General features: G+C 38.1%; 1 protein-coding gene across 1 annotated transcript in view; it reads right to left on the bottom strand.

Moving 5' to 3' along the window:
• Window positions 1-21,073: 21,073 nt before the first annotated feature.
• Window positions 21,074-26,068, bottom strand: part of rnf123 (ring finger protein 123) — a 100,191-nt gene continuing 95,196 nt past the window's right edge. The window contains exon 40 of the mRNA XM_079156478.1: window positions 21,074-25,149. Coding sequence (XP_079012604.1) covers window positions 25,050-25,149 — 100 coding nt within the window. The 3' untranslated portion in view covers window positions 21,074-25,049. The remainder of the gene's footprint in view (window positions 25,150-26,068) is intronic.

Genomic DNA, 26,068 nt, shown 5'->3' on the forward strand with positions numbered 1-26,068 from the left:
GCCTGTCTATATAAGCTGTGTAAATCACTGGTGTTGGCAGGTGTTTGACCCCGGAAGGGCAAACGGTTTTTGACCGCTTTATGCGTTACAGTTTCCCGAACTGGTGTGTTTATGTCGGTGGAAACAAAGGAAAATAAACAAGCTCTCATCAAACAAACTGGTCAGTGAATATGTACGTCAAAGGTAATCTAGACGCCCCACGCTAGCGCGTCAACCAGGTCATTCCAGAGGGAACGACACCTCAGTGGCCTACAGAACAAGTCTGGGCTTCTTTAACATTAGTCAAAAACCTGGCTCCAAAGGTGGATCGTTGTTTTGGAAAACATCGGCACGTTCGGGACGCGGCCGTGGAGGATTCCAGCACGAGGAGGGATGCTCGGAGCTGTTCGGGTCTCTGGCAAGGTTGGAGGACGGAGCTACGGAGCTAATGCTAACGCGGCCGTGGAGCATCGGACCACCGGATCATCGCACGGCTCCCAACGCACAGAGAGGTATGCGTAGCGCTACTCTGTTTTTAGCCATTTACATTGTGTGCACACACAACTGGACATAAACCCAACGCTTGGTTGCCGAAGCGTGCGGACAAGAACAATAGACTTTGCATTTTGACATTCTATCATGGAGAACCGCGAGGCGGTGTTGGACTATACTACCGGGACTGGGGTGTTAATTGAGGGTAAACCCAGCTCTATGTCTGGTGGTGTTGAAACGCAAAAACGTGTAGTTAAGCTCACCGCAAAGGCGCTTGCTAACAAATTAGAAACGTTGCAAAATAGTAGAAAAGCTAAGCTAAATAAAGCAAACACCATAAGAAAATCAATACAATATTTATTGTCTGGGGATGATAAAACACAGGTATCAAATGCTCTTGGAGGACTGATTAAGGTGTGTGATGAAGCAAAATGCATGCATGAATCTTTGTTGGGGTTTCTGCCTTGTGATGAGAGGGAAAAACATGTAACATGGTTTAAAGAAAAAATGCTGTCTAATGATGAATGTATTGCTGGTACAAAACTGTGGGTTTTATCCAATGAAGGTACTGTGTATGAAACTGGTGATGCCGAGGACGGTATTAATCCAAATGACAGTGTTTCTAATGTTGGTAGTAAACACTCAAGTCAAAGGAGTAATACAAGTGGTAAATCCAGTACCACGTCCTCTGCACGGATAAGGGTGGAGGCAAGTAGAGCCGCACTTATCGCTCGCGCATCAGCTTTAAAAGAAATTCATGCTTTGGAGGAGCAGGAGCAACAGCTGAGGAGGAAAAGAGAGCAGCTTGATTTGGAAGCCAAACTAGCTGCTTCCAATGCTATGTTGGCAGTATATCAGGCCTCTGATTTTAAAAGTTGTTCTCAAGGACCTTCAGATGGCATGGCTTCCTATTTTGAACGGGGAAAAAGGAAAAGGGAATCTGTCAACTGCTTAAACCCTATGGCAAAGGAATACAAACCGGAGGGAAAATCAAAGACACAAAACGACTTGACAAAATGGCCGTTACCACCTGATAAACCACGATTCCGGTACCAATTAACGACGGCTCAGTTAAAGGAGGAAGAGAGGCATTCTACAAACCACCATCAAATCAATCTAAATCCACCTGGAGACATACTTGCCATCATGCACAGGCAAAATGACATAACAGCAGCTCTAGTGCACCAGCAGCATTCATCATCTCTGCCACCACGACAAATTCCCATATTTGAAGGGGACCCTCTCCAGTACAGAGCCTTTATCAAGGCCTTTGAACAAGGAGTAGAGGAAAGGGCTGGAAGAGCAGATTGTTTATATTACTTGGAACAATTTACAGGAGGACAGCCGAGAGAGCTGGTGCGCAGCTGCCAGCATATGGCTCCGGAGCGTGGCTATGCAGTGGCTAAAGGACTTCTACAGGAACATTTTGGAAATCAGTATAAAATTGCAGCTGCATACATGGAAAAGGCATTGGCATGGCAAACGATAAAATCTGAGGATGGCAAGGCACTTCAAGCGTATGCTTTATTCTTGCGTGGCTGCTGCAATGTCATGGAGGAGCTCCAGTACATGCAGGAACTGGATATGCCTGTACACATGAGAGCCATCATAGCAAAGTTGCCATTCAAAATGAGGGATCAATGGAGGACCACAGCTCATGGCATTGTAGAGACAGCTAACCACAGAGCTCACTTCATGGATCTGGTCACATTCATTGAGCGTCGTGTCAGAATTCTTTCTGACCCTCTGTTTGGTGACATACAGGACCCATCAACCGGTGTTACTGGGACAAGGACTTACGACAGGTGTAAATCCCAACCCAGCAACAGAGGGACGGTAAATATTGTTGCCACCGCAGTAACCTCTATGGACTGGCCTGAGGAAGCTATGGAACCAACAGCAGATACAGGGAAGGCTGTAAAGGCTGGATGCCTGTGCTGTGCCCATAATCACTCATTGGAGGAGTGCAAGCAGTTCAAGGGAATGAAGCACAAGGAAAAGCTTGACTTTCTGAAGGAACAGAGAGTTTGCTTTGCATGCTTGTGTGTTGGTCACATGAGCCGGGACTGCGAAAGGCGCTTGTCTTGCAAAGAATGTGGTAAAACTCATCCTACTGTGCTTCATATCAAAGGACAAATACCAGCTTTGGAACAGTTAAAGGAACCACCTAATGACCAGCCAACTTCAGTGAAGACATGTGGATATACAGGGGCCGGTAAGGACCGTTGTGGACTATCGATTCTCCCTGTAAAGGTGAAATCTGCAAAGGGAAATCACATTGTTCAAACGTATGCCTTCCTGGATCCTGGTAGTTCAGCCACATTCTGCTCAGAACATCTAATGCAGAAGCTGAATATTACAGGCAAAAGAACCAACTTCTTGCTACAGACAATGGGGCAGGAAGCGATTGTTCCAGCGTACACCTTGAGTGGTTTGGAGATATCTGGTCTGGACAGTGATGAATTTTATACTTTACCAGATGTTCTAACTCAGAGGAGCATGCCAGTCACTGCTGACAACATGGTGACACCTGAAGACCTCACTAACTGGCCGTATTTGTCACAAGTACACATCCCAAGCATAAAGGCAAGCGTGGACCTGTTGATTGGAACTGATGCTCCCAAGATGTTGGAACCTTGGGAGGTCATTAACAGCCGTGAAAATGGCCCGTACGCCATCAGGACAGTGCTAGGGTGGGTTGTTAATGGTCCGCTGAATGGAAATAGTGGTGCTTTAGGGGCAGAGATTTCCTCTGCTACGGTGAACAGGATAACTGTGTGCAAACTGGAAAAAATGCTGACCAATCAGTACAATCACGAATTCAATGAAAAGGCGGAGGAAGAGGAAATGTCCAGAGAAGATCTCAAGTTTCTGGAAACCATGGAGCGCTCATCAGTACTTCAGGATGGGAAATATTGTTTGAAGTTGCCCTTCAGGAACCAAGAGGTCTATCTGCCCAATAACTTTGCTGTGGCTAAACAAAGGATTCAGGGGTTGAGAAAAAGATTTCTTAACAATAAGCATTTACACCAGGAGTATGCAGGTTACATGAATAAACTCATCAGTAAGGCCTACGCCGAACAAGTTCCTCAGCAAGAACTGCGTTGTGGAAAAGGGAAGGTGTGGTACATCCCCCACCATAGCTTCCACCATCCGAGGAAGGGATCCCTTCAAGTGGTGTTCGACGGTGGAACCATGTTCCAAGGAGCATCGTTGAACAGCGAACTCTTGAGAGTTGGAGGAAGGTTGAGCAGAGGAGCAATGCATGATGAACCCAAACATCCACTCATCCTCGGCAAGGATCAACAGGGATCTATGCTCATTCTCAAGCATGTACACCAGAATCTGGGCCATGGTGGACGGACTCATACACTGTCCACGGTGAGGAAGAGGTTTTGGATCACCAAGGCCAATTCTGCTGTCAAAAAGATCATTGCTGAATGCAGTTTTGGTAGACGCCACAATGGAAGAGCAGAACAAAAGATGGCAGATCTTCCTATGGGTAACTCAGCTTTGCCACCTGAAGTGTTCAAGCCTCATGACCAGTATGGTAGAAGACGATGGAAGCAGATGCAGTACCTCTCAGATCTTTCTGGAAGAGATGGGTAAGAGGTACTTACCCTTGCTCCAAGAGAGGCAAAATGGAACCAGAGGAAAAAGAGTTTGGTTGCTGGAGGTATTATGGTAATCATGCATCCTTCAGCTCCTCGTGGTTCATGTCCACTTGACAAGGTTCTGAAAGTTTTATGGACAAAAATGGACTACTGTGCTCTGTGAGGTTACAGACCAAATATAACATCATTGAAAGGCCAGTCAGAAAACTCTCTTTGCTACAGGGAGTGTAAACTGATTTGTCTGTAAAGCACTTGGTCATAACTTAACATGTTTGGCTCCTTTGTTATATTTTGTTTGAATTGTTATGTCTGTCTGGGTTAACAATTAGGGGCCGGTGTGTAGGAGCCAAATGTGGTGGTGTTGTTTTCCGTGTATACGTTGGGTGGCGCTATACTATCATCCTGTGCCTGTCTATATAAGCTGTGTAAATCACTGGTGTTGGCAGGTGTTTGACCCCGGAAGGGCAAACGGTTTTTGACCGCTTTATGCGTTACAGTTTCCCGAACTGGTGTGTTTATGTCGGTGGAAACAAAGGAAAATAAACAAGCTCTCATCAAACAAACTGGTCAGTGAATATGTACGTCAAAGGTAATCTAGACGCCCCACGCTAGCGCGTCAACCAGGTCATTCCAGAGGGAACGACACCTCAGTGGCCTACAGAACAAGTCTGGGCTTCTTTAACAAGCAGTTTAATTTAAATCACACACAGACGGACTGAACACAACTCTCTTTATTTACTTCCCTTCTATGTTCTCTCTGTTTTCACTTCTTCTCTTTTAAGTTCTCTGTTTTCACTTCTTCTCTTTTATGTTCTCTGTTTTCACTTCTCTTTTATATTTTCACTTCTTCTTTCATGTTCTCTCTGTTTTCACTTCTTCTCTTTTATGTTCTCTGTTTTCACTTCTTCTCTTTTATATTTTCACTTCTTCTTTCATGTTCTCTCTGTTTTCACTTCTCTTCTCTGTTTTCACTTCTTCTCTTTCATGTTCTATCTGTTTTCACTTCTTCTCTTTTATGTTCTCTCTGTTTTCACTTCTTCTCTTCTCTGTTTTCACTTCTTCTCTTGTTGAAACAGAAATCCGTCTCTTTGTTGTGAACACGTTCTGATTATTAATTGTCGTTATGATCAGTTTTATATCTGTATTTGTTTTTTAGATGTTTTCTATTGATCATGAGATTCTGATATAGTTAATAATAATCCTCCAATATTATTATTATACTACTAATAATACAAATAACATGTTTATTAGTCATTCAATTACTTATGTGAAGTATTTTGTATTTTTTTTATATTTTTAAGTCCTCAGAAATAAATTATTATTAATAGAAATAATGTTTTACTTTTAATAGAAACATATATACAGATTGTTGTGTACTTTTACTGAATATGGACGTCTAATAATACTACTACTCATAATAATAATAATAATTAAAGCTGCAAGCAGCGATGTACGGGCCCTCGTATCCTCCCGCACGTCGGAGGTACTGGCGGGATGCCGGCAGAAGCGGCCATAAATATCTGCGACCATCAGACAGCGAGCCCACAAGTTATATAGCAAATATTTCACCAGTTCCTGTATCCACTATGTGGCGCTAGAGAACACGCGCAAACATGCATTATGTTGCTCTATATCAAGTATAGACCACATCGTGTAAATCCAATTCAGTGTGTCACATAACGCTGTCTTCCTGTTGTCAGTAGGTGGCACTATGATTTTAAGTGGAAATTGGCTCATAGACATCCTCAGGCCATGACTATTATCAAGTATGGCAAGTTTGGAACAGATTTGAGCAAGTCCAGGAGTTACATCAGCTTGTTGTTTAACGGCGAATCACTTAAAATGGCCGCCATGCCACGGCTTCGCCATTCCATCAAACGTAAAGCTTTGACTAACTTGTAATTGCAAAGTTCTTTAGATTGTACTGACCAAATTTGAAGTGGATCTGACAAAGTCCCTAGGAGGAGTTCGTTAAAGTATAGCGACTAGAAATCATGGGGAAATTCACACAAAAATCAATCTGGCCGACTTCCCGTTAAATTTAGAGCATGGTCCCAAGACACTTTTTTTTAAGTCTTCATGTGATACATGTGCCTCCTAAATTTCATACATGTAGGTCAAATGTAGCGCTGGGGCTGGGTTTTTGAATATTTGTAGGGGGCGCTATCGAGGCAACTTGAAAGGGTCAAGCCAAAAAGCCATATGAAATATTTATTTCCATCACCTATGACACCTGTGCAAAGTTCCAAGGCTTGTTGAGCATCCTAAGTTACAGAAAAATAAGCTTCATTTTTCATGGCGAATGACGCGTTGCCACGGCAACAGACCCAGGGTCTAGGAGAAGTGATTTTTTTTTTATTTTTACAAAATTCAAAATGGTGGATAATTTTGGTAGGCGGAGCGTAGGGTCCCAAGAGGATTTTTTGTAGAGCTCATTCAGTTGCTCATGTCTGTAAAATCTTAAGTAATTTGGACATACGGGCTGTCGGGGCTTGCCTTTCCATTATCTAGGTGGCGCTAGCGAGTAATTTTGTATGCTCGAGCATTGGACCCATAAAATATAAAAATTTCCCGCAGTCCTGATATGCTCGCCAAATATGGGGAGGTTGGGGACATGTCAGATACCCTTAAACGGTTTTTCATCATAGGGTATAATAATAATTCCTACAGATACAATAGGGACCTCGCGGACCCGACGTTGTCGGTGCTCGGGCCCTAAAAATAAAGTAACTTAAGTAAAGTTATGACTTTTCGACATGGTACACTGACTTTTTCATGACTTTTTCGACATCCTATACTATGCTGTTTATAACTCCGCAGCAAATCCCTTCATCAACATCGATTGTCTTCCTTCAGGATGGAGTCCAATCGCCAAAGACATTGCACTATTCACATTTGTACAATGTGTAATAAATTATTGTGAAATTCTAATGAAGTCTCTCCTGATTGAATGACTTTTTTGACTGTTTTTCGACTTTAACCCTAGTAGAACAAACTGAAAAAACACAATTGGGTTTCATCATTAAATTCTTTTCTTTACTGCATTTGCACATAATTCACTGAACACACGGAAGTCCAGAAGCATCCAATACATAAACTGACCGATGAAAACAAGGTAAAAACAATACGTCTGTAATAAAATACACTTTCATGTTCTTATATGCATAATATAAAAACAATAAAGGAAAATATTTAAATTGCAGTAATTACTATTTACAAAAGGCATTTTCTTTTAAAAGGAACTTTTACAACTTCAGTACCTAAAATAAATCAAACTATATGCAGGTCAGGTGCAGTAGTACAAAAAGGCTTTGATATCAGGAGAGTAAGGTGACAGTTTTACAGCAGGACAGAAAGGCGGGATAAGGCCTGATGAACATTAGGTAGCCTGGAGGAGTTCACCAATGAGGAGCGAGTGCTTTTCCTCCGTTTCGTCTCTGGCCGGTCCAGGTTGCCTTCCAACCCAGCTGATATCACGCAGAAGTTCCAAATCATCAAGGTTGATAGGGTGAGGTCATCCTAACGGAAATAACGAGCCTGTTGACGAGGGCAAACATATCAATAGTACAAACTACTAAACTTTTTCCCCCTATCATGTCCTACAGCCCGTCAACGGCCTCCCTACTGCACAGACCTGCTTCTTCCTGTTTCGCCTGCCCCCTTACACGAGCCAGGTCATCCTCGCTGAGCGTCTGCGTTACTCCATCCACAACTGCCCCTCCATCGACAACTACATGCTGACCCACAACACCGACGCAGCAGACAGCTCCGACACAGAGGAGTGAAGCGGCCAGCTGTGGTCAACCTGGTGATGAATGTATCTTCTCCCATGCCATGCACATTATGCACTGAACACAGACTTCTATTCGCCAAACCTGTAAGGTAGTGTACTGTACTGTTTATATGTTGGTTGAAATTAAAGATATGTGTAGTTTTGGTTTTCCAAATGTGCAAGGTGTTGTAATTAATGCAGTGCTTACTCTGAATCAACACTACAGGGATACGGAATAAAAGTTTTTCAAATAAAAATAAAGTAACTAAAAAAGTAACTTTAAAAGTAAAGTAACTTTAAAAGTAAAGTAACTAAAAAAGTAACTTTAACAGTAAAGTAAATAAAGAAGTAACTCTAAAAGTAAAGTAACTAAAAAAGTAACTAAAAAAGTAAAGTAACTAAAAAAGTAACTTTAAAAGTAAAGTAACTAAAAAAGTAACTTTAAAAGTAAAGTAACTAAAAAAATAACTTTAAAAATAAAGTAACTTTAAAAGTAACTAAAAAAGTAAAGTAACTAAAAAAGTAACTTTAAAAGTAAAGTAACTAAAAAAGCAACTTTAAAAATAAAGTAACTTAAGTAAAGTTATGACTTTTCGACATGGTACACTGACTTTTTCATGACTTTTTTCGACATCCTATACTATGCTGTTTATAACTCCGCAGCAAATCCCTTCATCAACATCGATTGTCTTCCTTCAGGATGGAGTCCAATCGCCAAAGACGTTGCACTATTCACATTTGTACAATGTGTAATAAATTATTGTGAAATTCTAATGAAGTCTCTCCTGATTGAATGACTTTTTTGACTGTTTTTCGACTTTAACCCCAGTAGAACAAACTGAAAAAACACAATTGGGTTTCATCATTAAATTCTTTTCTTTACTGCATTTGCACATAATTCACTGAACACACGGAAGTCCAGAAGCATCCAATACATAAACTGACCGATGAAAACAAGGTAAAAACAATACGTCTGTAATAAAATACACTTTCATGTTCTTATATGCATAATATAAAAACAATAAAGGAAAATATTTAAATTGCAGTAATTACTATTTACAAAAGGCATTTTCTTTTAAAAGGAACTTTTACAACTTCAGTACCTATAAATAAATCAAACTATATGCAGGTCAGGTGCAGTAGTACAAAAAGGCTTTGATATCAGGAGAGTAAGGTGACAGTTTTACAGCAGGACAGAAAGGCGGGATAAGGCCTGATGAACATTAGGTAGCCTGGAGGAGTTCACCAATGAGGAGCGAGTGCTTTTCCTCCGTTTCGTCTCTGGCCGGTCCAGGTTGCCTTCCAACCCAGCTGATATCACGCAGAAGTTCCAAATCATCAAGGTTGATAGGGTGAGGTCATCGCTAACGGAAATAACGAGCCTGTTGACGAGGGCATCTCCCATGCCATGCACATTATGCACTGAACACAGACTTCTATTGGCCAAACCTGTAAGGTAGTGTACTGTACTGTTTATATGTTGGTTGAAATTAAAGATATGTGTAGTTTTGGTTTTCCAAATGTGCAAGGTGTTGTAATTAATGCAGTGCTTACTCTGAATCAACACTACAGGGATACGGAATAAAAGTTTTTCAAATAAAAATAAAGTAACTAAAAAAGTAACTTTAAAAGTAAAGTAACTTTAAAAGTAAAGTAACTAAAAAAGTAACTTTAAAAGTAAAGTAACTAAAAAAGTAACTTTAAAAGTAAAGTAACTAAAAAAGTAACTAAAAAAGTAAAGTAACTAAAAAAGTAACTTTAGAAGTAAAGTAACTGAAAAAGTAACTAAAAAAGTAAAGTAACTAAAAAAGTAACTTTAAAAGTAAAGTAACTAAAAAAGTAACTTTAAAAGTAAAGTAACTAAAAAAGTAACTTTAAAAGTAAAGTAACTTTAAAAGTAAAGTAACTAAAAAAGTAACTTTAAAAGTAAAGTCACTAAAAAAGCAACTTTAAAAATAAAGTAACTTAAGTAAAGTTATGACTTTTCGACATGGTACACTGACTTTTTCATGACTTTTTCGACATCCTATACTATGCTGTTTATAACTCCGCAGCAAATCCCTTCATCAACATCGATTGTCTTCCTTCAGGATGGAGTCCAATCGCCAAAGACGTTGCACTATTCACATTTGTACAATGTGTAATAAATTATTGTGAAATTCTAATGAAGTCTCTCCTGATTGAATGACTTTTTTGACTGTTTTTCGACTTTAACCCCAGTAGAACAAACTGAAAAAACACAATTGGGTTTCATCATTAAATTCTTTTCTTTACTGCATTTGCACATAATTCACTGAACACACGGAAGTCCAGAAGCATCCAATACATAAACTGACCGATGAAAACAAGGTAAAAACAATACGTCTGTAATAAAATACACTTTCATGTTCTTATATGCATAATATAAAAACAATAAAGGAAAATATTTAAATTGCAGTAATTACTATTTACAAAAGGCATTTTCTTTTAAAAGGAACTTTTACAACTTCAGTACCTATAAATAAATCAAACTATATGCAGGTCAGGTGCAGTAGTACAAAAAGGCTTTGATATCAGGAGAGTAAGGTGACAGTTTTACAGCAGGACAGAAAGGCGGGATAAGGCCTGATGAACATTAGGTAGCCTGGAGGAGTTCACCAATGAGGAGCGAGTGCTTTTCCTCCGTTTCGTCTCTGGCCGGTCCAGGTTGCCTTCCAACCCAGCTGATATCACGCAGAAGTTCCAAATCATCAAGGTTGATAGGGTGAGGTCATCGCTAACGGAAATAACGAGCCTGTTGACGAGGGCATCTCCCATGCCATGCACATTATGCACTGAACACAGACTTCTATTGGCCAAACCTGTAAGGTAGTGTACTGTACTGTTTATATGTTGGTTGAAATTAAAGATATGTGTAGTTTTGGTTTTCCAAATGTGCAAGGTGTTGTAATTAATGCAGTGCTTACTCTGAATCAACACTACAGGGATACGGAATAAAAGTTTTTCAAATAAAAATAAAGTAACTAAAAAAGTAACTTTAAAAGTAAAGTAACTTTAAAAGTAAAGTAACTAAAAAAGTAACTTTAACAGTAAAGTAACTAAAGAAGTAACTCTAAAAGTAAAGTAACTAAAAAAGTAACTTTAAAAGTAAAGTAACTAAAAAAGTAACTTTAAAAGTAAAGTAACTAAAAAAGTAACTAAAAAAGTAAAGTAACTTTAAAAGTAACTAAAAAAGTAAAGTAACTAAAAAAGTAACTTTAGAAGTAAAGTAACTAAAAAAGTAAAGTAACTAAAAAAGTAACTTTAAAAGTAAAGTAACTAAAAAAGCAACTTTAAAAATAAAGTAACTTAAGTAAAGTTATGACTTTTCGACATGGTACACTGACTTTTTCATGACTTTTTTTCGACATCCTATACTATGCTGTTTATAACTCCGCAGCAACTCCCTTCATCAACATCGATTGTCTTCCTTCAGGATGGAGTCCAATCGCCAAAGACGTTGCACTATTCACATTTGTACAATGTGTAATAAATTATTGTGAAATTCTAATGAAGTCTCTCCTGATTGAATGACTTTTTTGACTGTTTTTCGACTTTAACCCCAGTAGAACAAACTGAAAAAACACAATTGGGTTTCATCATTAAATTCTTTTCTTTACTGCATTTGCACATAATTCACTGAACACACGGAAGTCCAGAAGCATCCAATACATAAACTGACCGATGAAAACAAGGTAAAAACAATACGTCTGTAATAAAATACACTTTCATGTTCTTATATGCATAATATAAAAACAATAAAGGAAAATATTTAAATTGCAGTAATTACTATTTACAAAAGGCATTTTCTTTTAAAAGGAACTTTTACAACTTCAGTACCTATAAATAAATCAAACTATATGCAGGTCAGGTGCAGTAGTACAAAAAGGCTTTGATATCAGGAGAGTAAGGTGACAGTTTTACAGCAGGACAGAAAGGCGGGATAAGGCCTGATGAACATTAGGTAGCCTGGAGGAGTTCACCAATGAGGAGCGAGTGCTTTTCCTCCGTTTCGTCTCTGGCCGGTTCAGGTTGCCTTCCAACCCAGCTGATATCACGCAGAAGTTCCAAATCATCAAGGTTGATAGGGTGAGGTCATCGCTAACGGAAATAACGAGCCTGTTGACGAGGGCATCTCCCATGCCATGCACATTATGCACTGAACACAGACTTCTATTCGCCAAACCTGTAAGGCAGTGTACTGTACTGTTTATATGTTGGTTGAAATTAGAGATATGTGTAGTTTTGGTTTTCCAAATGTGCAAGGTGTTGTAATTAATGCAGTGCTTACTCTGAATCAACACTACAGGGATACGGAATAAAAGTTTTTCAAATAAAAATAAAGTAACTAAAAAAGTAACGTTAAAAGTAAAGTAACTTTAAAAGTAAAGTAACTAAAAAAGTAACTTTAAAAGTAAAGTAACTAAAGAAGTAACTCTAAAAGTAAAGTAACTAAAAAAGTAACTTTAAAAGTAAAGTAACTAAAAAAGTAACTTTAAAAGTAAAGTAACTAAAAAAGTAACTAAAAAAGTAAAGTAACTAAAAAAGTAACTTTAAAAGTAAAGTAACTAAAAAAGTAACTAAAAAAGTAAAGTAACTAAAAAAGTAACTTTAAAAGTAAAGTAACTAAAAAAGTAAAGTAACTAAAAAAGTAACTAAAAAAGTAAAGTAACTAAAAAAGTAACTTTAAAAGTAAAGTAACTTTAAAAGTAACTAAAAAAGTAAAGTAACTCTAAAAGTAACTTTAAAAGTAAAGTAACTAAAAAAGCAACTTTAAAAATAAAGTAACTTAAGTAAAGTTATGACTTTTCGACATGGTACACTGACTTTTTCATGACTTTTTTCGACATCCTATACTATGCTGTTTATAACTCCGCAGCAACTCCCTTCATCAACATCGATTGTCTTCCTTCAGGATGGAGTCCAATCGTCAAAGACGTTGCACTATTCACATTTGTACAATGTGTAATAAATTATTGTGAAATTCTAATGAAGTCTCTCCTGATTGAATGACTTTTTTGACTGTTTTTCGACTTTAACCCCAGTAGAACAAACTGAAAAAACACAATTGGGTTTCATCATTAAATTCTTTTCTTTACTGCATTTGCACATAATTCACTGAACACACGGAAGTCCAGAAGCATCCAATACATAAACTGACCGATGAAAACAAGGTAAAAACAATACGTCTGTAATAAAATACACTTTCATGTTCTTATATGCATAATATAAAAACAATAAAGGAAAATATTTAAATTGCAGTAATTACTATTTACAAAAGGCATTTTCTTTTAAAAGGAACTTTTACAACTTCAGTACCTATAAATAAATCAAACTATATGCAGGTCAGGTGCAGTAGTACAAAAAGGCTTCAATATCAGGAGAGTAAGGTGACAGTTTTACAGCAGGACAGAAAGGCGGGATAAGGCCTGATGAACATTAGGTAGCCTGGAGGAGTTCACCAATGAGGAGCGAGTGCTTTTCCTCCGTTTCGTCTCTGGCCGGTTCAGGTTGCCTTCCAACCCAGCTGATATCACGCAGAAGTTCCAAATCATCAAGGTTGATAGGGTGAGGTCATCGCTAACGGCAATAACGAGCCTGTTGACGAGGGCATCTCCCATGCCATGCACATTATGCACTGAACACAGACTTCTATTCGCCAAACCTGTAAGGCAGTGTACTGTACTGTTTATATGTTGGTTGAAATTAAAGATATGTGTAGTTTTGGTTTTCCAAATGTGCAAGGTGTTGTAATTAATGCAGTGCTTACTCTGAATCAACACTACAGGGATACGGAATAAGTTTTTCAAATAAAAATAAAGTAACTAAAAAAGTAACTTTAAAAGTAAAGTAACTTTAAAAGTAAAGTAACTAAAAAAGTAACTTTAACAGTAAAGTAACTAAAGAAGTAACTCTAAAAGTAAAGTAACTAAAAAAGTAACTCTAAAAGTAAAGTAACTAAAAAAGTAACTTTAAAAGTAAAGTAACTAAAAAAGTAACTAAAAAAGTAAAGTAACTTTAAAAGTAACTAAAAAAGTAAAGTAACTAAAAAAGTAACTTTAGAAGTAAAGTAACTAAAAAAGTAAAGTAACTAAAAAAGTAACTTTAAAAGTAAAGTAACTAAAAAAGTAACTAAAAAAGTAAAGTAACAAAAAGAAACTAAAAAAGTAAAGTAACTAAAAAAGTAACTTTAAAAGTAAAGTAACTAAAAAAGTAACTTTAAAAGTAAAGTAACTTTAAAAGTAACTAAAAAAGTAAAGTAACTAAAAAAGTAACTTTAAAAGTAAAGTAACTAAAAAAGTAACTTTAAAAGTAAAGTAACTAAAAAAGTAACTTTAACAGTAAAGTAACTAAAGAAGTAACTCTAAAAGTAAAGTAACTAAAAAAGTAACTTTAAAAGTAAAGTAACTAAAAAAGTAACTTTAAAAGTAAAGTAACTAAAAAAGTAACTAAAAAAGTAAAGTAACTTTAAAAGTAACTAAAAAAGTAAAGTAACTAAAAAAGTAACTTTAGAAGTAAAGTAACTAAAAAAGTAAAGTAACTAAAAAAGTAACTTTAAAAGTAAAGTAACTAAAAAAGCAACTTTAAAAATAAAGTAACTTAAGTAAAGTTATGACTTTTCGACATGGTACACTGACTTTTTCATGACTTTTTTTCGACATCCTATACTATGCTGTTTATAACTCCGCAGCAACTCCCTTCATCAACATCGATTGTCTTCCTTCAGGATGGAGTCCAATCGCCAAAGACGTTGCACTATTCACATTTGTACAATGTGTAATAAATTATTGTGAAATTCTAATGAAGTCTCTCCTGATTGAATGACTTTTTTGACTGTTTTTCGACTTTAACCCCAGTAGAACAAACTGAAAAAACACAATTGGGTTTCATCATTAAATTCTTTTCTTTACTGCATTTGCACATAATTCACTGAACACACGGAAGTCCAGAAGCATCCAATACATAAACTGACCGATGAAAACAAGGTAAAAACAATACGTCTGTAATAAAATACACTTTCATGTTCTTATATGCATAATATAAAAACAATAAAGGAAAATATTTAAATTGCAGTAATTACTATTTACAAAAGGCATTTTCTTTTAAAAGGAACTTTTACAACTTCAGTACCTATAAATAAATCAAACTATATGCAGGTCAGGTGCAGTAGTACAAAAAGGCTTTGATATCAGGAGAGTAAGGTGACAGTTTTACAGCAGGACAGAAAGGCGGGATAAGGCCTGATGAACATTAGGTAGCCTGGAGGAGTTCACCAATGAGGAGCGAGTGCTTTTCCTCCGTTTCGTCTCTGGCCGGTTCAGGTTGCCTTCCAACCCAGCTGATATCACGCAGAAGTTCCAAATCATCAAGGTTGATAGGGTGAGGTCATCGCTAACGGAAATAACGAGCCTGTTGACGAGGGCATCTCCCATGCCATGCACATTATGCACTGAACACAGACTTCTATTCGCCAAACCTGTAAGGCAGTGTACTGTACTGTTTATATGTTGGTTGAAATTAGAGATATGTGTAGTTTTGGTTTTCCAAATGTGCAAGGTGTTGTAATTAATGCAGTGCTTACTCTGAATCAACACTACAGGGATACGGAATAAAAGTTTTTCAAATAAAAATAAAGTAACTAAAAAAGTAACGTTAAAAGTAAAGTAACTTTAAAAGTAAAGTAACTAAAAAAGTAACTTTAAAAGTAAAGTAACTAAAGAAGTAACTCTAAAAGTAAAGTAACTAAAAAAGTAACTTTAAAAGTAAAGTAACTAAAAAAGTAACTTTAAAAGTAAAGTAACTAAAAAAGTAACTAAAAAAGTAAAGTAACTAAAAAAGTAACTTTAAAAGTAAAGTAACTAAAAAGTAACTAAAAAAGTAAAGTAACTAAAAAAGTAACTTTAAAAGTAAAGTAACTAAAAAAGTAAAGTAACTAAAAAAGTAACTAAAAAAGTAAAGTAACTAAAAAAGTAACTTTAAAAGTAAAGTAACTTTAAAAGTAACTAAAAAAGTAAAGTAACTCTAAAAGTAACTTTAAAAGTAAAGTAACTAAAAAAGCAACTTTAAAAATAAAGTAACTTAAGTAAAGTTATGACTTTTCGACATGGTACACTGACTTTTTCATGACTTTTTTCGACATCCTATACTATGCTGTTTATAACTCCGCAGCAACTCCCTTCATCAACATCGATTGTCTTCCTTCAGGATGGAGTCCAATCGTCAAAGACGTTGCACTATTCACATTTGTACAATGTGTAATAAATTATTGTGAAATTCTAATGAAGTCTCTCCTGATTGAATGACTTTTTTGACTGTTTTTCGACTTTAACCCCAGTAGAACAAACTGAAAAAACACAATTGGGTTTCATCATTAAATTCTTTTCTTTACTGCATTTGCACATAATTCACTGAACACACGGAAGTCCAGAAGCATCCAATACATAAACTGACCGATGAAAACAAGGTAAAAACAATACGTCTGTAATAAAATACACTTTCATGTTCTTATATGCATAATATAAAAACAATAAAGGAAAATATTTAAATTGCAGTAATTACTATTTACAAAAGGCATTTTCTTTTAAAAGGAACTTTTACAACTTCAGTACCTATAAATAAATCAAACTATATGCAGGTCAGGTGCAGTAGTACAAAAAGGCTTCAATATCAGGAGAGTAAGGTGACAGTTTTACAGCAGGACAGAAAGGCGGGATAAGGCCTGATGAACATTAGGTAGCCTGGAGGAGTTCACCAATGAGGAGCGAGTGCTTTTCCTCCGTTTCGTCTCTGGCCGGTTCAGGTTGCCTTCCAACCCAGCTGATATCACGCAGAAGTTCCAAATCATCAAGGTTGATAGGGTGAGGTCATCGCTAACGGCAATAACGAGCCTGTTGACGAGGGCATCTCCCATGCCATGCACATTATGCACTGAACACAGACTTCTATTCGCCAAACCTGTAAGGCAGTGTACTGTACTGTTTATATGTTGGTTGAAATTAAAGATATGTGTAGTTTTGGTTTTCCAAATGTGCAAGGTGTTGTAATTAATGCAGTGCTTACTCTGAATCAACACTACAGGGATACGGAATAAGTTTTTCAAATAAAAATAAAGTAACTAAAAAAGTAACTTTAAAAGTAAAGTAACTTTAAAAGTAAAGTAACTAAAAAAGTAACTTTAACAGTAAAGTAACTAAAGAAGTAACTCTAAAAGTAAAGTAACTAAAAAAGTAACTCTAAAAGTAAAGTAACTAAAAAAGTAACTTTAAAAGTAAAGTAACTAAAAAAGTAACTAAAAAAGTAAAGTAACTTTAAAAGTAACTAAAAAAGTAAAGTAACTAAAAAAGTAACTTTAGAAGTAAAGTAACTAAAAAAGTAAAGTAACTAAAAAAGTAACTTTAAAAGTAAAGTAACTAAAAAAGTAACTAAAAAAGTAAAGTAACAAAAAGAAACTAAAAAAGTAAAGTAACTAAAAAAGTAACTTTAAAAGTAAAGTAACTAAAAAAGTAACTTTAAAAGTAAAGTAACTTTAAAAGTAACTAAAAAAGTAAAGTAACTAAAAAAGTAACTTTAAAAGTAAAGTAACTAAAAAAGTAACTTTAAAAGTAAAGTAACTTTAAAAGTAACTAAAAAAGTAAAGTAACTAAAAAAGTAACTTTAAAAGTAAAGTAACTAAAAAAGCAACTTTAAAAATAAAGTAACTTAAGTAAAGTTATGACTTTTCGACATGGTACACTGACTTTTTCATGACTTTTTTCGACATCCTATACTATGCTGTTTATAACTCCGCAGCAACTCCCTTCATCAACATCGATTGTCTTCCTTCAGGATGGAGTCCAATCGCCAAAGACGTTGCACTATTCACATTTGTACAATGTGTAATAAATTATTGTGAAATTCTAATGAAGTCTCTCCTCATTGAATGACTTTTTTGACTGTTTTTCGACTTTAACCCCAGTAGAACAAACTGAAAAAACACAATTGGGTTTCATCATTAAATTCTTTTCTTTACTGCATTTGCACATAATTCACTGAACACAGTTTGTTTGAAAGGGTCCAGCCAAAAAGCCATATGAAATATTTATTTCCATCACCTATGGCACCTTCCTTGTGCCAGTAGGTGGCGCTATGACTTTGTGAAAATGTTGGCATGGAGATGTGTTCAGGCCTGGACCAGCATCATGCAAAACTAGTTTGGGGCATATTGAATAAAGTACCTTGTAGCAACTTCCTCTTTCATGGCGAACTGCACGAAATGTGCCTGACATGGGCGCCACATAAAACGAAGGTCGTTCAATGTCAGTACACCATTTCAGTAACTTTTCATCATTAATGTCTTTAGATCATCTTGACCAAATTTAAAGTTGATTGTATGAATTCTGTGGGAGGAGTTCGTTAAAGTACAATGCCTGGAAGTTTGGGACAGATTTGAGCAAGTCCAGTGGAGTTACATCAGCTTGTTTAACGGCGAATCACTTAAAATGGCCGCCATGCCACGGCTACGCCACTCCAGCAAACGTAAAACTTTTAGTAACTTTTAATTGCAACAGTCTTTAGATTATACTGACCAAATTTGAAGTCGATCTGACAAAGTCCCTAGGAGGAGTTTGTTAAAGGATAGCGACTAGAAAGCATGGGAAAATTCACACAAAAATCAAAATGGCCGACTTTCCGTTAATTTTAGAGCATGGTCCCACGACATTTTTTTTTATGTCTTCATATGATACACGTGCCTACCAAATTGCATACATGTAGGTCAAACGTACACGACGTTGTCGGTGCTCGGGCCCTAATGATTTAAAAATGCTAATAATAGCAATAATGCTACTACTAAAAATACTACTGCTACTACTAATATTAATAATACTACTACTAATAATAGTGATAATGCTGTAGCTCACACCAGCTGTGTGTGTGTGTGTGTGTGTGTGTGTGTGTGTGTGTGTGAGTTTAGGACAGTAGGTGGAGACAGTTCTCCATATTCACACACACAGTGTTCACAAAGTGCAGCTAATATTCATCAATATTTATTATTTATTTATGCATTTTAATCCATCTTCAGTCTAAATTCTACTTGTCAGTCAGTTATGTTTCATATATAATCTGTTTTATTATAGTAAAAACTTCTGATTTACATCAAATTAAACAAGAAACAAACTCAATCAAACAATAATTATATTTTCAACAAATGTTAAATGATTGAATGTATATTTTTATATGAAGCACTTTTAGGTGAACAGTCTGTATCTTACACACAAGACATAAAGCCACACATGTTGTCATGAAACGTCACATGTTGCATCTCTTTCTGGTCATTTTGCTCTTCTTTGGGCATTTCCTGTCACTTTGCTGAGTCTTTTTGATTTGAAGATCATTTTTTGGACATTGTCTTTATTTGACAGCACGTCTCTGTGTTCTACTCTCTAACCGCTCGGTTCGGTCTCTCTGTGGTTCTTTTGCCGACTGTTCTGCATGAATTAAAATGATTTGATTGAATCATTTTGCTCTTAGGCGAGTGCAAACGTGTAAAAAAGCCAACATTAAATGCAAACGGTGCACACAAAGCTGCTGTGGACCACAGAAATGTTCCGTCTTTGCGCCGACTTTCTCATTGACCCATTTATTCTCATCTCTCTCACACACACACACACACACACACACACACACACACACACACACACACACACACACACACACACACACACACACACACACACACACACACACACACACACACACACACACACACACACACACACACACACACACACACACACAAGGTTGCCATTAGTGGACAGGTCATGTGCTGCTCTGCTTCCATCGATCTGGGGAAATAAAAGAAGAGAAGCAAAGCTCCTGTTCCCCTATAAATACACTCAGCGCTGCCATCGGTGTCCTTGTGCTGTTCTCCATCTTTGCCTCCTCGTCCTCCATCTTTCTTCCCGTCCTCTCTCCGCTGCAGCTATTTCTGTCTCGATCTATAAACTGGTCACTCGGCCTGCTGTCGGGCTGCTGGACGGACCGACAGCAGACACTCACACAAACACTCTTCTGGTTCCAGGTTGATCGGACCGGACCAGTGACTCGTGTCACCATTTGAGGTTGACTTTGCCATTTAAAGGACAGGTTTGTTCAGGTGTCCACACGCCTTTAAAATACACTTTCAGTGTCAGTGATGGAGGAACGAAACCACAATCCTCGTTCTGTGGAAACTCTAATATATGTATATTATAAGAAGTTATTATGAGCAACTAGAAAATCATGTTTCAATGCACACTTGTATGATTACTTAATCACATTATATTCTAGCATATACCGTCAACATGTATAGTCTGTTAGTTCTAATCTTAAACTTATTGTTCTTATACATATATGTATATATGTTTATGTACTTATGTGCATCAATGAATGTATGAGTGTACTATGAACAATACCGTTAAAAGGTTATGAATCAGCCGTTATCTTGATGTTTCTCTTCTGTTCAACTATTGAAGTACATAAGAGTATTTTAACAAGTATAAATCAGACAAAATAATGTATTATTTACACTTTACATAGTTTTGGCCCCAAAAGGAGAAGAATGAAATAATTCAAACTTGCGTTTCGTCGACATCCACAAAGTTTTACATGAGAGGATTCTGATGGAAACAATTAAGAAAACCGCCAGAGACCGGCGATCATTACCGAACCACAACGTTGCAACGGAGCTCTAAACTATATATTTAGTCATTTTTTTTCAATATACTGTACTATGACTTTATTAAGACTTTGTTCAACATACTATCCTGTAATTTGTGTTGCGTGTTGTTGTGTCGAGGGATTCTAAGAAGGCGTGAAAGGCCTCCTCTGGTCCCGACACTCCAAGGGCTGAACCAACATCAGCAGAGGAAGGGTCTGCTGGAAGGCCGCCATTCTTCTCAGATGCTGAGAGGAGCTTTAAAGCTTTTACTCCGTTTGGAGGATGATGCTGCGCTCATCGCTCATCCCACCAATTACCCAGCAGCCCCTTCTGTGAGAGAGAAGACCTCGCTGGTGGATCTGTGAAGCTGCAACGTGAACAACCGAAGGATTCTCTTCACTCGATGGGAGGAGCCTCCGACTCTCAGAAGTGCATCAATGGCGGGATCCTCCTCCTCCTCCCCCTCCTCCTCCTCCCTCTGACCCCGCCCCCTCCAGGAAGAACAGCACACACAGCAGCCGGTCAGTTTCGGATAAATAATTTAATGCAGTTACAATGTCAATATATATGTGCACTCTCACTCACAAAGGAGAAGTAGAAAGCCGATGAGCCTGACATCCCCCTCATCCCCAAAACGGGTAAACAGGAAACAACAAATGAAAGGGTCGGTGTAATATTACTCTCTGTAAACCGGCACATTAAACTGTTCACTCACACACACATGCTTTGGATATAAGTACCTCTATCGTCTCATATAGTGAGAACACTGAAGACCCCTCAACTTAAAATAAACTACGTTGAGCTCACATCAACATTCAGAGAGCTTCAGATTCAAACTGAGCTCTCATCCTGTCACGACAGATAAACGGAAACATCATCATCTCACCGGAGATTCACTCACTTCAGATCATCATCATCGTGACTTGGGACAATAAAAACTTGCACAGAAAAACAAAACAAAAAAACAAATTTGTGGTTAATATTCAAAAACGCAACAGAGATGAAAATGAAAACAAACAATCTGTGAAATAGTGAAATAGTCCTCGTGTGCGTTTAGCATCGTTTAGCATCGTTTAGCATCTTTTTTCGGATACTTTTAGTCGACCAGCAGTAATATTCTGCAGGATTATTTGACCAGAACTAAAGTTAAAGGGGAATAAACTAATATATATTAGTTGTCATCAAGTTAACTAATATAATACGTTTGTTTCCCATTCACACGTTTAATTCTGACTCTGGGCAGAACGATCGGGTCAGAGCTGAACGCCGGAAAAAGAAAACCGAAAAAGAGGAAATTGGTTATTGAGACGACAAACTGATAATTAGCTTTCAGGACCGTTTCATCCTAAAAGTAAAACAAAGCCTTAAAGTCCAGGTTCAGTAAACCGTTAAACACATTATTCATGTTGGGAAGACTGAACTATACTGAAAAACATGTTTATTTTTAATACCTTTTCTTTTTGTTACATATATTTTAACTCTTAATTGTATCAGTTATGCTGAAGCTTTCCTACTAACAGGAGTTTTAATTATTTCACTTTCCATTTACAAACTCATATTTCACATCATCAGTTTTGTCGCCTCGATATTCAATCACACTGTTCAACACTATTCATCTTCACACTCCTGAAGACTGACACAGTTCCAACAGTGTGTGTGTGTGGCTTTCAACGTGCAGGACACGTACAAAAAAAAATATCTCTATATATTTGAAAGTACGTTTGTTATCAGACACACATATTTAAAACTGACGTCACTTTCTGGCTCAATGCAATGCAGCGCAGTAAGTTACACATTCCTGCAGATCAATCATCTCACTGACCAACGGCAACAACCGGTTTCTTAATGATCGTTTAATAAATTACTGAGTCGTTTCTGTTCCAACCAGATCAAACTAAATGTTTCTGCTCAGAGAACTTCAGGATTTAGAAAAGTACGTCTTTTGTTCGGTAAATGCTCAATTTCATGACGGACAACAGGATGTTATGTTTTATTAAATCTGTTTAAAGCCGGTGATAGTTTTAATATTATGAAACGATGTTTAATTAAGAGAACCCGGTTCTTTACCCATAAATCCTTCGTTTTCCAGACGTCTATCCAACACGTTATGATTGACTTTGCTTAAAGTGTGTGACTGTATGTTGTGTGCGACTGTACATTGTGTAAGTTGTGTGTGACTGTACGTTGTGTGTGTGACTGTACGTTGTGTGTGACTGTATGTTGTGTACGTTGTGTGTGACTGTACGTTGTGTGTGTGACTGTACGTTGTGTGTGACTGTATGTTGTGTACGTTGTGTGTGACTGTATGTTGTGTACGTTGTGTGTGACTGTACGTTGTGTGTGTGACTGTACGTTGTGTGTGACTGTATGTTGTGTACGTTGTGTGTGTGACTGTATGTTGTGTACGTTGTGTGTGTGACTGTATGTTGTGTACGTTGTGTGTGACTATACGTTGCGACTGTACGACTGTACGTTGTGTGTGTGACTGTATGTTGTGTACGTTGTGTGTGACTGTACGTTGTGTTGAAACTGTCAAAGAACTTTGTCTTTAAAGTCTGTTTTCAGTGACGATGGCTGTAAACCTGCTCCCTGCACCAGTGGTGGTAAACATAGTGTGTGTTTGATCTTGTTTACAGTACGTTGATGTGAAAGTATATGTGCACACCTGTAGGATGGGTCATGGATGGATTATGAGACAACGGGCTGCCGGACTCAGACGTGTAAAAGAGGCCTCGCGTCTTTTTGTGGCGGATTTGAGTCTCTAAACGTTTTGTGACTCGTCGTCGTTTTCAGTCTCTTTGAGGTTTCCGATTTGTCTCTTTGTGTCTATTTGTGTTTTTTTGTGGTGTATTTGAATCGTTAAGCGTTTGTTTTGTGTCTCTTTATGGTTGCTTTGTGTCTCTCTGCAGTCATTTTGTGTCTCTGATTGATTTGTTTGTCGTGTTGATGCTCTAAGTACATTAAGTCACTTTACAGAGGGGCCCTGGCCCGAAGGCCCGTTAAGTAATCCATCCAAAGGTAAGCTGATGTGAGCTTGTGTTTTGTGTGTGTGTGTGTGTGTGTGTGTGTGTGTGTGTGTGTGTGTGTGTGTGTGTGTGTGTGTGTGTGTGTGTGTGTGTGTGTGTGTGTGTGTGTGTGTGTGTGTGTGTGTGTGTGTGTGCGTGCATGTACTGACAGGTAGAGGTGAATTGTCGTGCTAATATGACACCTAGTTCTCACACTGAAGGACGCTGCTGTCCTCCATCGATTTAGTGAGTGTGTGTGTGTGTGTGTGGGTGTGTGTGTGGGTGTGTGTGTGGGTGTGTGTGTGGGTGTGTGTGTGCGTGCGTGTGTGTCCTGTTCTCTTGGTAAGAAAAGACAGCAGTCGCTGCAATATGACCCGTATTTAAAGTAGAAGTCTGTAAACTGTATCACACTACAGTTCAGTAAATGATACAAACTCAGGCTGGACTCTATGAAGGACGAAAGTAAGTTAGAAAATACGTAACGACAACAGATCCTCTGACAGCCGCCATGTTGGACAGAACAGCTTCACCAACAGCTCAGACGATTAATCAAACAACGAGACCTCGAACTGAACGTCGAGCGGCACTCAATCTACGCAGAGATAGAATCGAGCTTCGTCTGCTCGGCATCAGACGCCTGACTCGCTGCAGGACCGTTCAGGACGTGCCTCGGTGCCTTTTCTCTCTCCCAATGCATGCTGGGAGTTCAGGCTCCACCCACAGATGACCCTGAACAGGAGAAGTGAGTATATGAAACCGATGGAGGGGAAGTATTTGCTTTATGTATAGATAGTTCGTACCTGGATTTGATAAATCTGAACCTGAAATAAAGCGACGTGTTGAAGACGACGGCCTCAGCGTGGACATGAAGTGTGAGGAGTTCAAAGAAAAACAGACTTCAGATTGTTTCATTTAATATATGTAAGGAAAGGAAATACGTCCGTGCTGCATTAATGTGTGTGTTGCATTGTGACTCCTTTGTATCCCGTTGTCTAGTTTAATCTACATCAAAGCATCGTATTCTATCAGATCTTCATGTGTGAGAACCACGTACCTCTAAAAACAAGCACAGCGCAGCGGCGATGCTTTATCCAGCTGATCCAAGAGGCTTTTTAAAAAAAAGTTTATTTAATACGTTTTTTCTCAACACATAAAAGAACACGAACACATCTGGAGATACGTGGTTTTCACTGATGTAGGCTTTACGTGGATATTATGTATTCATGACCAATAAATAAATAAACTATTTTTCTTCATGACGTATCGACTCGCACTAACGTCCACTGTGTCCTCTCTGTCCACCGTGAAGCTAATTTCCTCTCAAACCACAACTGAAGAGCAACAGAACAGAATCCAAAATCTCTCCAAATTCATCCGTTTCGGGTGGGATGTTTGAAGGGCTTTGAACGGGAGACGGTTTGACACATCGGCCCTTTACACAGGTAACAGCTAACGTGTGTGTGTGTGTGTGTGTGTGTGTGTGTGTGTGTGTGTTAGGAGGCGGCTGGCTTGCTGTAGTCTTCCACCCCGGTGATGGTGGCTTTGCAGAAGAAACAGTCCTTGTTGTTCATCAGGTGCTGGTTGATACAGGCTCTACACAGAAACAACAGGAACATTTAAATCATCATCCAAAATAAAATGTCCACAGTCAACATGATGATCCAATCACAAAGCCTCAAACGGCAGCTTCCTGCTCACGTGATCATAGTCTATGTATGTGGACCCTTGTAGACCAGCTGCTGTAATCTAACAACAAAGGGATCTGAATCTGTTCGTGTGGATCAACGATCGGTCGTTGGAATCAGAGTTCTATGATCCGTTGCGCCACCTTTTCGGCGCATCTCCCCTCATATTTCCCTCCTTTCTGCTAAAAAGCATGAGCTTCCTCAACACCAACGCCACCTCCTCCTCGCCGCGTAATGCAGCAGCGAAGAAGAGTAAAGAGACTCAGGATGAGGAGCAAAGGAGAAAAGAGGTGAGACGGTCCGTTGAAGCGTCCACAGCGCTGACAGATGAAGGTGGAAAGGAGCCGGAGTTTTGGCCTCGGAGCTGATTACAAATCTGTGGTTTACTCCTCGTGACAGCGCTCTCAATCAGCGCCCGAATAATCCATACGCCTGCTGAGCTGGCGTGCAGGCTAAGCTAAATCAAGCGCACCTCCAGGAGAACATGAAATATGCATCGAGGTATGATTTGAACCGAGGTCTGCTGCCCACGGCGCTGAGGAGGGGTTCCAGCCACTATCAGCAGTTACCAAACAGCTGACTCACACACACACACACACACACGTATGTAGTGTGTGTGTGTGTGTGTGTGTGTGTGTGTGTGTGTGTGTGTGTGTGTGTGTGTCAGCTGTTCGGATCGATGAGGTGAAAGAGGCTCCATCATCTCAGAGGCTGAGGGGCGAGTGAGACGTCATAACGGACGTCAGCGGAGACATTTATGAAGAATCCAACATTATACTTTGTAACAGAATCAAACTGTTTACGTTACATGTTTCTGTGTCTTTGAT

Source organism: Pholis gunnellus (assembly GCF_910591455.1).
Source record: "Pholis gunnellus genome assembly, chromosome: 3".
Lineage (NCBI taxonomy): Eukaryota > Metazoa > Chordata > Actinopteri > Perciformes > Pholidae > Pholis > Pholis gunnellus.